Genomic DNA, 13768 nt, shown 5'->3' with positions numbered 1-13768 from the left:
GACATGATTTAGAAAGACACACACCTGTCTACATATAAGGTCCCACAGTTAACAGTGCATGTCAGAGCACAAACCAAGCATGAAGTCAAAGGAATTGTCTGTAGACCTCTGAGACAGGATTATCTCGATAGTCAAATTTGGGGAAGGTACAGAAACATTTCTGTTGCTTTGAAAGGTCCCAAGGAGCACAGTGGCCTGTATTATCTGTAAATGGAAGAAGTTCAGATCCACCAGGATTCTTCTTAGAGCTGACCGCCCATCTGAACTGAGCGATCTGGGGAGAAGGGTGTTAGTCAGGGAGGTGACCAAGAACCTGATGGCCACTCTGTTAGAGCTCCAGCATTTCTCTGTGGAGAGAGGAGATCCCCCAGAAGGATAACCATCTCTGCAGCAATCCATCAATCAGGCCTGTATGGTAGAGTGGCCAGATGGAAGCCACTCCTTAGTAAAAGGCACATGGCAGCCCAGCTGGAGTTTGTCAAAAGGCACCTGAAGGACTCTCAGACCACGAGAAACAACATTCTCTGCTCTGATGAGACAAAGATTGAACTCTTTGGTGTGAATGACAGATGTCATGTTTGTAGGAAACCAGTCACCATCCCTACAGTGAACCATGGTGGTGGCAGCATCATGCTGTGGGAATGTTTTTCAGAGGCAGCCAGGGATGCCAAAAAGGTGAGAATAAGGAGAAGGATTGTAGGCGCTCATGACTGACAGGGGCCCAGAGAGGCCCCAATACAATTATAATACTGACTAAATAATATAGGGGATGGCCCAGTAAGATTTCTTTTCATGGAGCCCAAAATCCCTGTCGGCAGGAACTGGGAAACTAGTCAGGATTGAGGGAAATATGAATGCAGTAATGTACAAAGACATCCTGGATGAAAACCTGCTCCAGAGCGCTCTTGACCTCAGACTGGGGCGATGGTTCATCTTTCAGCAGGACAATGACCCTAAGCACACAGCCAAGATATCAAAGGAGTGGCTTCAGGACAACTCTGTGAATGTCCCTGAGTGGCCCAGCGAGAGACCAGACCTGAGTTTGATTGAACATCTCTGGAAAGATCTGAAAATGGCTGTGCACCGACGCTCCCCATCCAACCTGATGGAGCTTAAGAGGTGCTGCAAAGAGGAATGGACAAAACTGGTCAAAGATACATGCACCAAGCTTGTGACATCATATTCAAAAAGACTTGAGCCTGTAATTGCTGCCAAAGGTTCTTCAACAAAGTATTGAGCAAATGGTGTGAATACTTATGTACGAGTGATTTCTTAGTTGTTTTTTTTGTTTTTTTATAAATTTGCCAAAAAAAACAACCTTTTTTCATGTTGTCATTATGGGACGTTGTGAATAGAATTGTGAGGGAAAATAAATAATTTACTCCATTTTGGAATAAGGCTGTAACAACAAAATGTGAAAAAAAAACCAAAACAAAACAAAAAAACGAAGCTCTGTGTATACTTTCTGGATGCACTGTACATTTTTATATGATCCTGCAGTAACACACATTCTTATTGCATCATCAGGTCGTGTACGACTGGCTTCAGTAGTTGCAGAATGAGGTTGTGCTCGGAAATGATAAAGACTGAATTCAAAATGCTTTTGGTTTCTCTCCTTTTTGGTTTGCCATTGCCACAGCGGTTCTACACAGGAAACTCTGTGGCATCTTGATTTGGCACAAATTTTACACCAAATGCCCTTCCTGATGCAACTTCAGATGTACAAGAAAACTGGGGTGTAGGTGGGCTTTGAACCCCAGATCTTCCTACTGTGTGGTTCTTGTCACCCACAGGATGAAGACTGAATTATAAACTCAGTTTTATTTTGCGCAAAAAAAAAAGTTAAACCAAGATGCTGTTAGATGAGATGGTAAAGCAGTGGCGTGATGATAACCACAACAAACAAATCCACACAGAGGTAAACGCTGCCCCAGAATACAGAGGTGCCAATATCAATATAGTGGCACAATTCAACCAGTGGGAACAGTTAAATGATTAAAATCACATTTCTGGGACAACATTTAACTGTGTACAAGGTCACAAGATGTCAGACAATTACCGGTGTAAGGAGAGGAAGAGGAGGGGCTTAAAGAGGAAAGTCTCAGCTCATTCTTCTGGGGGGGTTGAAAGAAGAGGGAAAAGACAACGCAGGCGGAAGGAACAAATAACACAGGCATTAAAAGGAATAAAAATATATGAAATAAATAGCAAAGACTACAGCCAGGACACCAGAGATTTGACAGGATACATTATGGATAAACACTACAGTGTACTCTATGTGTACTACAGAGTATGTTTAGTGAGAATCTGAACACAGACAATGTGACTGAGGTTGATCATTCTGGCAGTTAGGCCGGAAACGATGTGACTTGCATTTTTAAATAACTGGCTGTGATTGTTTACCTCCAGGTTTGCTCTCGCCTTCTTCAGCACATCACGAGTCCTAGACACTGTAAAAAATAAAAAATAAACAGAGATTACAGACTGTCAGAATGTCTACTTTTTTTTTTTTTGCAAAATATTACCCTGGCTCTGTACATATTACATCTAACTGTTAAGTGTTTTGCATCACAATGTATCCTAAGTTCAGGTTTTATGAGGTTTTTTAAACATGTTGAAAATTTCCCAATCACTCACAGTGTTCTACAACACTACTTCTACCATTGCATACACCTGATGTTAGACCCAGACTGAGTATCCGATTATGTTTTGCATCAAAAATGTTGCCAGTTGGGCACGCGCCTAACTCTTTGTGGTTCAGTGGTAAATGATACATGGTTCTGTGTGGCCTTGTATTTGATCATTTCTATCCAAAATTTAACCAGTTTTTCCTTCACTAGCTCACAACCATTTTGCCATGTTTAATATGTACTGGCTCCAAAATGTTTGTTGGTGAAAAAATGTGATGTGTTACTGTTAAGATGTTGTTGTGAAATAGTGGGTTTATCGGTGTCAATGATTAAGACTATGTGCGTCTCACTAAGGACTCTATCTTCCACACTGCACTTCTGTCATTCCCTTTAAAATACACAAGTGTGCCCCCATCTGGTGCACTGTTATTTTGACAGTGCACACAGAAGTGAGAGGTTTTCTGCTGAAGAAATGTATCTGCATGCAAAGTGTTATTTCATAAGAATGGATCATTTATGAGAGCAACATTTATCCACCACTGCTCCCTGAGGTGAAGCATGTGAGCGTCTCATTCCACAACACTTCCTCCTCCGACCTCCTGATCTACTTCATGTGCCACTAAGTGGAGATAGCACCCCTATCTTCACTGCACTTGGACACTGTGACCACCCCTGTCTTTCTACATAACAGCAGTTCACCAACATTGCACCTGCCCTCACCTCATATTATGATCAACACACCCATGGCCATATCAACAAAAACAATTCCACTTGCTACTTACAACAATGAGCATACAGGTGGCTCAGTAGGCGGGCTTCCATTACCCTCCAAACTGTGCAATTTGAAGTAGCAAATTGAAAATATTCTTAATGGAAATACATGCATTTCGAAAAAACTCAAATTTGCAAAAAAGTTTTTACATTTGCATTAGGCGGTTTTCATGCAATTTGAAAAAAGATTGTTTTGGAAAAACTGCAATGGAAACACTTTTTTTTACTATTGTAGGTCACATGATGTACAGAAAGCATCACATGATGTTCTAAAATACATGACAGAAGAAGAGACTGAGTGGTTGTTTAATGCTCTAAGCCCTTCGGCTGTTCCCTTGTTTTCACTCGGGATCACCACAGCAGATCCAAGGTGGATCTGCATATTGATTTGTCACAAATTTTACGGCAGATGCCCTTCCTGACACAATGCAACAATTACGTGGAGAAATGTGGGAGGGGTTTGAACCAGGAACCTTCTGCACTGAAACCATGCGCACTAACCACTTGGCCACCACCCATTCACAGATGACATTATGGCAGTGTTGGATTAAAAAAACAAACAAAATGGAAATATTTAGTGGGACGTATCTATCCATCATCCAGACTACACTGAAAAAAAGAGAATGTTTGAACCAACTTAAAAGTGTTACAATTTGTAAACCTGAATGAATTAAGTTGTTTGAACTTAAGTTTGTAAGTTAGAGTTGATTTAACTTTCAAACTTAAGTTCAAACAACTTAATTCATTCAGGTTTTTACAAATTGTAACACTTTTTTAAGTTGGTTCAAACATTCTCTTTTTTCAGTGTACTGGAAATACAATTGTAGTGAGAGCCTTGCTGGAATGAAGCGTTTTCTCAATGGAAACGCTGTCATTTTGTATTTGTTTTTTCTTGACATTGTGAAAATATCATATCACTGAACTTTTGCATAAATCTGTAAAGCAAACCCAGCTAGTGTTGAGGACCAGAGCAGCTGGAGAAGACCAAGAGGATGCCCACATTTCACTTGGCTGCAGAAGATAGATGGTTTTGAGATGTAAGGATGGACTGGTTGTGTGCCATCCAGGACGCAAGGCAGTTCCATAGTGTGGTGGATGTGGCAATGTGCGGCACAAGAGTAAGCTTCTAGACCGGACCTGATGTACACAATGTGGGGCACTGGGCATGAAAATGACAACTGCGTCTGTTCTACACAAGGAGTGACGCTTGCACTGTGTTGTGTGTTGCTTTGTGCCAGGTGAGGAGTCTGTCTCTTTGGCACAAACTACTAGTGTTCTTTTTCTTTTCACTCACTCACACACACACTCACGCTGGTTAACGATGAAGTGCTCCATGCTCTCCTTGGTGCGGCTGGTGCTCCTCAGTCTTTGAATGGTTCCCTTTAGAACCTCCTCCTGCTCTGACACACGCAATTTCAGAGACAAGATCTCCTCCTGCATACACTGCTCCTACACACATACAGTGAAATACGTTAGCATGGCTCAGCAACGTTATTTAACCTGTGACTTTCAAATACCAGACCAGACATGCAACACAGCACTGTAGTCCAAACCTTCTTCACGTTTTGGATGGAGTGATCACTGCTGGGCAAAGCTGCCCTCCAGAACATCTTCAACAGAGCCATCGCCTCCTCCAAGATCTGTCTCAGAGTTCTGGTGTTGGACAGAAGACTCTTCACACATCCATAATCCAGAACCTGCACAGAGGTCAACAATGAAATAATCAAAAAGGTCCATTCATATAAATATCTCGGCTCCATAATCAACCATAAATTTACATTTCAACGCAATACTGAACACATTTTTTCAAAGTGCCAACAGCGCCTCTTTATTCCTCTGTAAGCTCCGAAAACTTCAGGTTCACCAGTTCATTCTCACTGTTTTTTTATTTTTTTATTTTTATTTTTTATAAATGTTTCATTGAATCCTCCCATTCAACATCACCGCCTGGTTTGGTTCACTTACTCTCACTCATCGCAACACTCTTAATAAAATGATCAAAATTAGCAGCAAAGTCATTGGTCGGGAACAGCAGTCACTCACCCCATCTACAACACCAGAGTCCTGAGGAAAGGCAACCAGATCTCTACTGACCCCTCTCACACCTTGCATCCTCAGGGCGCAGGTACAGGTCGCTCCCACTGAGGACAAAGAGGGCCACCTCCAGCTTCCTCCCCACCTCCATTCGCCTGTTAAACAGCTGATTGCTACACTAAACTGAAGCTGAGGGCTAATATGATTGACCTTTGTTTTTAATCTATTTACTGTTTTGAATGTATTTATGGAACTCATGAACTTTGGATTGGAATCTGTGAACGGACATGATTTATGTTCTATTTGTCTCTGCTCTGGCGCTTTCGCTGCAAATGAAGTTCCTAACGGATGAATAAAGTTGATTTGATTTGATTTGAGAGTTACACGCTGGTGTTTATACCATCACGAGTTTGACCTGGGGCACACAGTGGATTTTTGGTTAGCACTGTTGCCTCACAGCAAGAAGGTCATGGGATCGATTCCCATCTGTGGCCTTTTTATGTGGAGTTTGCATGTTCTCTCCGTGTTTGTGTGGGTTCCTTCCAGGTGCTCCGGCTTCCTCCCACATCCAAAGACATGCAGGTTAGGTGGACTGGAATCTTTGAACTGTCGGTATGTGTGAATGTGTTTGTTTGTCTATATGTGGCCCTGTGACAGACGGCGTCCTGTCCAGAGTGTACCCCGCTTCACACCCTATGACTGCTGGGACTGACTCCAGCCCCTCCTTAATCGGAGTAAGCGAGTGATGAGTGAGTGAGTCTGATCTGTTGTTGTTGCTTTGATCAGAAATGTTACTTTTGGAGGACATCTTGTTCAGCGTCTCACCAGGTTACTGCTCTGTTTCTGGCTCTCTTCCAGCAGTGGTGGACCCAGGCAGGCCTGAAGGGTTGTCTCCATGCGCTGCACGAGGCCCCGACCCTCTAAGACTTGCTGCTGTAGTGCAGTGAAGTCATCCACGTGACCGATGGTATGGCGGCCGTTGCGATTTGCAAACGACCCATCTGGAGCTTCCCCCTCCAGCTCAGAATGAGGGTCCAGGGTCTCTGATGGTTGGAGAGAGGGAGTTAGAAACAAAGAGCCCAAAGGGATCTCGGAAAGACTTTGAAATAATAACTTGCTTGCTTTGTTTAAAAGTTACAATTAATAGTTGCAAATGAAGGTCAGATTAACATGCAGTCATCTGGTGCAGTTTAAGTCACACCATTGGCAGTGCTGTGGTTGTCCTCCAGGTCTGAGTAGGGAGGACCGGGAGACCCACAGTTAAACAAACCAATGTCTCTGACCGGCGGAGACGGAGCTGGATCTATGGAGCACACAGATGCAAAACCCAAGCTAGCAAAGCGCACACTGCAATCCACCACATGCTGCACTGAGCCTCACCTTGTATCTACTTACACATTAGTACAGTGTTTGTGTGAACTCTCACCGTGCAGCAGCTGTCGTCTGTAGAAGTTGTCTCGCTGAGGGCTGGCGGTGAGGGCAGACAGGGCGGGTGTCCGAGGACAAGCCACACCCAGTTTCTGCTCGAGCTGTTTGTGGAGCTCCAGCTGCTTCAGAGCACTGTTCTCCTGGACGCTGTTCTGCAACTGAGCTCGCAGGCTCCTCACCTCCTCAAGTAACTCCCCAAGCTCCACTGGTAGGCCTGGCAGGTCACACAGGTATCCTGAGAACAACATGTACAACTATTTGGAAGCACAGCTGGACATATTTCTACTCAAGAACACTTTGGGGTGTGAAGCAACTACAGTTACATTTGCTAATTTCTGAATAACTGGGGGGCTTAATAACACGGTGGCTTAACACATAAGTCTGTTCATTCTTGAGTTATAGGTGTTGGAATGATTACTAGTATGCAGTTTAGCACCTTAAACTATCTTATTTTTTTGTCACCATATTATGCCCAAATTTATCCTAAAATCACTTTTCTTATAAAGTATATACACCAAACACACTAAAATGTAATTGATTCATCAACTCCCCTGGATGTACAGATGGTGTAAGCAAGTTTTGTTAATAAGATACTGAATTGTGTTCACAAGAACAAAAAGGTATTTCAGGGAATAAAGAGTTTACTACCAATATGTAGACCAAGGTTTGATTGTCAGATCTGCTACCTATCTGTGTCCTTGGACAGTTCACTTCATCTGCATTGTCCCAGTGAACCCAGTTGTAAATGGGTACTGGCCTTGGTTGGGGAAGTAACCTACAATGAACTGGTGTTCTGTGCAGGGAGAACTGTAGGCTCACATATGCTTCATGTAAGGAACCCAGGGTAAGCACTGGTACCAGTGGATGTCAATAGGACTTGTCTCTATTCAGATATGCGTACAAAAAAAGCCCCCAAAAATGTAATTCATCTACCCGCTGCAGGGTACCTATAATGTAAGCATCAACTGCCTATCAAATATTGATAATAACTCACCAGGGATGGAGTTCAGGAGCCAGTTCCAGTTGAGAACCAATTCCAAATTGTTCAGTCCATTGGAATTGTATGCCTCAGACATTAGCAATTCCTCTCATCAATGCCAGCATGTTGTTTTGGCACTTCTATGTTGTATAAACATAAATGTCCTGATTATGGATGGGTATTGATAAGATTTTATCGATAGCAATGCCATTATCGATTCTGCTTATCAATCTGATTTTTTATCGATTACCGTATCAATACCTCTTGTTAGATTTCTGTGTACTAAAAGTAGGCTTTACAGGTTTTCTATGTCAACAACATTTTATTGAGTCTTAAAGTAAATAAATATGAAATTGGTCACTGGCTCCTTGATCTCTGGACATAAATAAAAATTAATTAAATCTGTACATGGGGGATCCTAGATCTCTCGACATAAATAGAAATAAACAAAATCTGTAATTTTTCTCAAAGGCATTTATTTTCAGATATTAATGAGACAAATTTAACTCCACAGCCTCTGAGCTGAGCTTTTGCAGCATGCTGCGCTGCAAGTCAGCATAAATGTAATTCATAAAGAATGGAAGATGTCTTTTGGGAGAAAAAATGGTTTTGGTCTGTTGTAGTTTGTTGTCTGTATTACAACCTTTGGAAAGAGCTGTCAGTTGATTTAAAATGGCGATTTGCTTTGAAGTTATTAATTCCAACCAAAGAGCTGTGCGTTTGGAGCTGTGCAGCTGGGTGGTGCAAAACAGGAACAGAATGGAGGACAATTCTCGTTTCTTGCCCGCAACAAGACAAGAATCCCAGTTAGTGACTTTAATCCGCACAAAGGTGACTCACGATTGACGTCTTTAAATGGCTTTGAGGGGGCTTAATGAAGAAATTGTGGACCTGCCGCTTCTGAAAAGCAGTGAAGCAGCGCGTCACAGCACTGCTTTGTTGCTTCAAACTGATCTGCAATCAACGTAAAGAAATGATCATTTTCCAGCTAAACACCCTCAAAAACAACAGCTGCTCCAGCGTAATGTTAACTGAAGATAAGGGAATTGTAAAAAAAAAAAAAAGGCTATTGATGCCGGTGGATCAAATAATTTCTTAACGATTCTTCATAGGAACCGGTTTTTGATACTCAGTCATGATGTCACTTCTGGCATGATAATGGCACTGACATTGATAACTTAAAAATTACCATCCCTAATGTTCACAAGGGGAAAAAAGATGTTTGTGTTGCCATGATATTCTTACAAATGGGTGACAATTTCAAGGAAAACCACCAAAAAGTGTCTTATTAACAAACGTGGTGGGCCCCCACAAATTCATTACATCTTGGCATTGATTCTGCGGAGTCTCCGGATGTCTACTGCAGGGATGGAACACCATTTTTTTTTCCAAAGATATTCCCTCATTTGATGTTTTGGTGATGCTGGTGGAGAGCGCTGTAACACGCTGATCTAAAATCTCCCATTGGTGTTAAAGTTGGTTCAGATCTGGAGACTATGATTCACTTCATTTTCATTTTGCTGTTTAAAAGTGAACTGACCTTTGCTGGCCTTTGTGTTGGAACAAAAGCGATCATAAACTTGTAGTTCACTCTGCAGGGAGTGAATGAACTCCCTGCTCTCACATAGCTGCTGCTGCAGTAGAGACAACTGGTGTTGGAGTCTGGAAATGCACGTGCACACAGCAGTCAGCCGACAGGCCACACACAGCCATTGATTGTGCATACACACACACACACACACACACACACAGAGAACACTAACCTGTTGGTTTTCTCCTGGCCGGCCTGTCGTTCCTGCCTTAATGTGTGTATCTGCTGTTCCTGTTCCTGACTGTGAGCCTGAAGTCGTCTCAGCTCTTCCTTCCACTGCTGTGCCTCTAGTTCTGCCTGCTTCAGGCGGGTGTGCGCCGTAAACACTGACTCCCGTAGCTGCAAAAGCTCCTCGCGCGTGTCTGAGGGATAAGCAAAGTGCAAACAGGTCTGTACAACTTGACCACAGTCAGCATTTGCTCTTATAGGTTCAGTACCTGCGCTGGCCTGTAGGCGGGACTGTAGCCCCAGATTTTGTTCTTTCAGGACTCTGATCTCATTTGACAGCTGGTTGACCGTGTGCAGCCCTTGAATGTAGATATTAGTTGGCGAACCTGGAGGAAAAAACAAAACCAATGACCACCACACAGAGTATGCAAAGCTGTGTGAGTGTGTATGTTTGTTTGTGTGTGTGTGTGTGTGTGTGTGTGTGTGTGTGTGTGTGTGTGTGTGTGTGTGTGTGTATGTGTGTGTGTGTGTGTGTGAGTGATTTCAATACCTCCATCACACCCAGTGTTAGACAGTCTCTTTTCCAGCTGCTGGCGAAGGCTCTCGTTTGTCCTAATGGATTCCTCCAGACGCTGACGAAGACATCTGACCTCCTGTAGGTGCTCCTCAATCAAATTTACCCCTACAGACAAATGGCTTTACTCAGTATAATTCAGCTCCATCCCATCTCAACATGCCACGGCATGTGAATATTTCATATTACAAACAAAAAAATAAATAAATAAATTGAAAACTAAATGAATAAATAATTCCTTGAGTATAGAAAACACATTTAAAATTAAATAATAATAATAATACTAATAATAAAAAGCAAAATGACAGTCAGCTATAAAGAAACAAAACTGATAACAGAATAAATCAGTTTAAATAAAGTTCTATCAACATTTTAAGAGTCAAGTTAAAATAAAATTTAACATTGAAAAATGTTCAATATTTCAAATTTTCAATGAAACAAACACTTAACCAAGAGTGCTCTGAGAGCACAATATCCCCCGCTCCTGCTTTGGTACAAGTGCCTAATACATTCTGATAACATTTTAACGAATTGTACTACGTTTCACGTAATTCCTCCATAAAATAACTTGATTTCAGAATGGAGGCACCAACTCACGAAACTAGCAGTGTCTAGGTTTGTTAATCAAGGGCCATTGCTCTGTCAAAATGTGTCAATCTTGTACAATATTACAATATGTGTATTATCAGTCTATAACAAGGAGTTGTACCCAGTTAAATGAAATTCCATCTAAAAGTTTGTGAGTTGATTTCAGAATGCAGGCACCTAAAGCAAGAAACTGATGGAGTCTAGCTTTGTTAATCAAGGTCCATAACTCTGGAAAAATGAGCCCAACTCAAAAGATATTAAAATATGCATATTACCACCCGATAACAAGAAATTGTACCAAGTTTCCCAAAATTCCTACTAAAAATGTGAGAGGTGTTCATTACAGAATGCAGGCAGCCACTCATGAAACTGACTGTCTAGCTTTGTAATCAATGGCCATAACTCTGGTAAAATGGGCCCAACTGGAACAATATGAAATTATGCATATTACCAACCTATTACAAAGACTTGTACCAAGTTTCACAAAATTCCTCCTAAAAAAGTGAGAAGAGTTGATGTCAGACAGTTGATGTTGGACAAACAGACAGGCGGACGGAAATCACCATGACATAATTCCCCTTCGGACCTTCAGCCAGTGTGGGATAAAAATGTATTACCAATTAAAAGCCAAACATACCTGAAGAAGCAAATTGATAACAGAATAAATAAATAAATAACGAAAGTTAAGTTAAACATGTTTTAATAACTTCTTTAATAATAATAATAATAATAATTAACAATATAAATAAAGCCATTATATCAAATTTGTTAAATTTTATTGTCTTGTATTTAGAGATAAATACAAGACAAAGATAACTGTAGACAGTGTTAAAAACACCCCCCTGAGTCTGGTCTGCTTGAGGTTTCTTCCTCAGTATCATCAGAGGGAGTTTTTCCTTACCACTGTCACCTGTGTCCTTACTCTAGAGGTCGGTAAGGTTAGACCTTACTTGTGTGAAGCGCCTTGATGCAGCTTTGTTCTGATTTGGTGCTATATAAACTGAAATTGAAATTGAAGAAAATATTTATTACGGAATTCCCCCAGATAAATATGTTCTCTTCATTTCAGTAGAAATTAAATTTTGTTGTTTTAGTGAAATTAAAGTGGCCCTATACCTTTAATTATAATCCAACCACATTGCCAGCCAGTGCACAGACAAACTCCACACAGAATGGAACTGAACCCACAACCTCATTATCACGAGGCCCGTGTGTTAACCACTGCTATGCTGAGCACTTTGCAATTTTGTGCATGCAGACATGTAACCGGTTTTATTTCTGTGTTGATGGTGACAGATCAGCGTGATGTCAAGCTTGCATGGCCATTTCCTGCTGTCTCAAAAACTTAGACAAGCGACCTAGAGGCCACAGTGTGGATTTCCCACAAACTACCCACCTGTCGTTATCCCCGAGTCTGATTTCAGAGAGTGTCCTTCAAGAGCACCACCCAGCTGGTATTGTTGAAAGGCATGATGGGATAGCTGGCTATAGTTGGGGAGATCACTCTGGTTGGGGGTACCACCTGAGCATGTGAGCACCGCCTTTCCTTGGGGAACTGCAAATTCTGTAACCACAAACACACATTGAAGAATGCTGTGACAACATTCAAATGACGCGTAAAGCAGGTTAACACTCAAGAAACCAAGCTATTTTAGTAACTAATATGACCAAGTGGGTTATTTATGACACCTTGAATTTATATTGGAATACAAATTGGAATATAAATGATTGATTTAGGGTTCTTCATATGTAATTCACTCTCTAATATTTTTGTCCGTCATCCTTTTCATCCTCACTCTGGACATCAAGAATCAGTCTCAGTGCTTGTGCAGCTGTAAATCTTGCTATTCTGTGTCTGTTGGCCGAGCTTCCCTGCCAAACAGTAAAATGGAGGGGAGGTGATGGTCTAGTGGTTCAGCATGAACCAGAGGATCCACAGTTCAAATCCCAGCCTGACCGGAAAATCACTAAGGGCCCTTGGGCAAGGTCCTTAATCCCCTAGTTGCTCCCGGTGTGTAGTGAGTATCTTGTATGGCAGCACCCTCACATCGGGGTGAATGTGAGGCATTGTTTGTAAAGCGCTTTGATTCTCTGATGCAGACGGAAAAGCGCTATATAAATGCAGTCCATTTACCATTTAACGGTAAAATATGATTAGAGTTGGCAAATTACAATACCATCTGAAGCTAAGATGCCAAAAATCTCATAGATCTTCCTGGGGGGTCATAAGTTACCCCATGCAAGTTTGGCTTATACTTGCCTCACAGATTGGGCGATCCTTGTAAATGTCTCTGAACAAATGCTGGACAAATAGATGCACAAGTTCATGGTAGGAAACTTTTTTCGATTAAAATGAGAAAAAATGGTGCACAAAAATATATGCCCAGGATCATAAATGACTCCACTCGGCTGCTTGAGGGTTAATGCAAAACTGAATCTTTGCAAGTGAGGCGCTGGCTGCACAACAGACTGACTGCCCTTTTAAAAATATAACTACCAACATAAGCAGGTTTGTGATGACTTTAATTGACAGTTTAAGGCTGGATTTGGCACACGGCATGCACTCCCTCACCCCTCTCCTGCTCATTGATCTGTGTGTACAGCTTGTCCAGCTCTTGGCGAACAGTGTTGACAGACAGAGCCCTGGGTCTGGGTTCACAAACCACTGCTTTACCCCAAACATCAGGGCCGGGGAAGACAGAAAGGGAGGAGGAGACAGGCTGAGTGAGAAGGGCTGGAGAGGAGACACAGGAGGTGCCAGCACATGGAGGAGGCGGAGGAGGAGGAAAAACAAGAGAGGAATGAGATGAGCAGAGCCTGATGCTGAGGTGCTCTACAGTTCACGTTCGCCGTACCTGTGGGTGTGGTCAAACCTGCAGGGACTGAGCAAAGCATGTTTGGACAGCTGCTGGAAGACTTGAGGCCAGGTGGAGAATGGATAGATGGACGGGCTAAAAGAAGGGGTGGAAGGTGAAAGGATAGAGGCATTTCTCAGAGAGGAGCAG

At 42.1% G+C, this 13768-nt stretch overlaps 1 protein-coding gene across 1 annotated transcript in view; it reads right to left on the bottom strand.

Moving 5' to 3' along the window:
• Positions 1 to 13768, bottom strand: part of LOC117521821 (myomegalin-like) — a 150802-nt gene that overhangs the window by 7805 nt on the left and 129229 nt on the right. The window contains exons 35-48 of the mRNA XM_034183170.1: positions 13619 to 13714; positions 13336 to 13497; positions 12160 to 12327; positions 10152 to 10283; positions 9871 to 9987; positions 9606 to 9795; positions 9383 to 9504; positions 6862 to 7098; positions 6637 to 6738; positions 6261 to 6478; positions 4955 to 5098; positions 4712 to 4850; positions 2404 to 2450; positions 2060 to 2114 (exon numbers count right to left, since the gene is read on the bottom strand). Coding sequence (XP_034039061.1) covers positions 2060 to 2114; positions 2404 to 2450; positions 4712 to 4850; positions 4955 to 5098; positions 6261 to 6478; positions 6637 to 6738; positions 6862 to 7098; positions 9383 to 9504; positions 9606 to 9795; positions 9871 to 9987; positions 10152 to 10283; positions 12160 to 12327; positions 13336 to 13497; positions 13619 to 13714 — 1929 coding nt within the window. The remainder of the gene's footprint in view (positions 1 to 2059; positions 2115 to 2403; positions 2451 to 4711; positions 4851 to 4954; positions 5099 to 6260; positions 6479 to 6636; positions 6739 to 6861; positions 7099 to 9382; positions 9505 to 9605; positions 9796 to 9870; positions 9988 to 10151; positions 10284 to 12159; positions 12328 to 13335; positions 13498 to 13618; positions 13715 to 13768) is intronic.

Source organism: Thalassophryne amazonica, chromosome 12, assembly GCF_902500255.1.
Source record: "Thalassophryne amazonica chromosome 12, fThaAma1.1, whole genome shotgun sequence".
Lineage (NCBI taxonomy): Eukaryota > Metazoa > Chordata > Actinopteri > Batrachoidiformes > Batrachoididae > Thalassophryne > Thalassophryne amazonica.
Note: the sequence above shows the minus strand (reverse complement) of the source record. Positions and strands in the feature narration are given on the sequence as shown.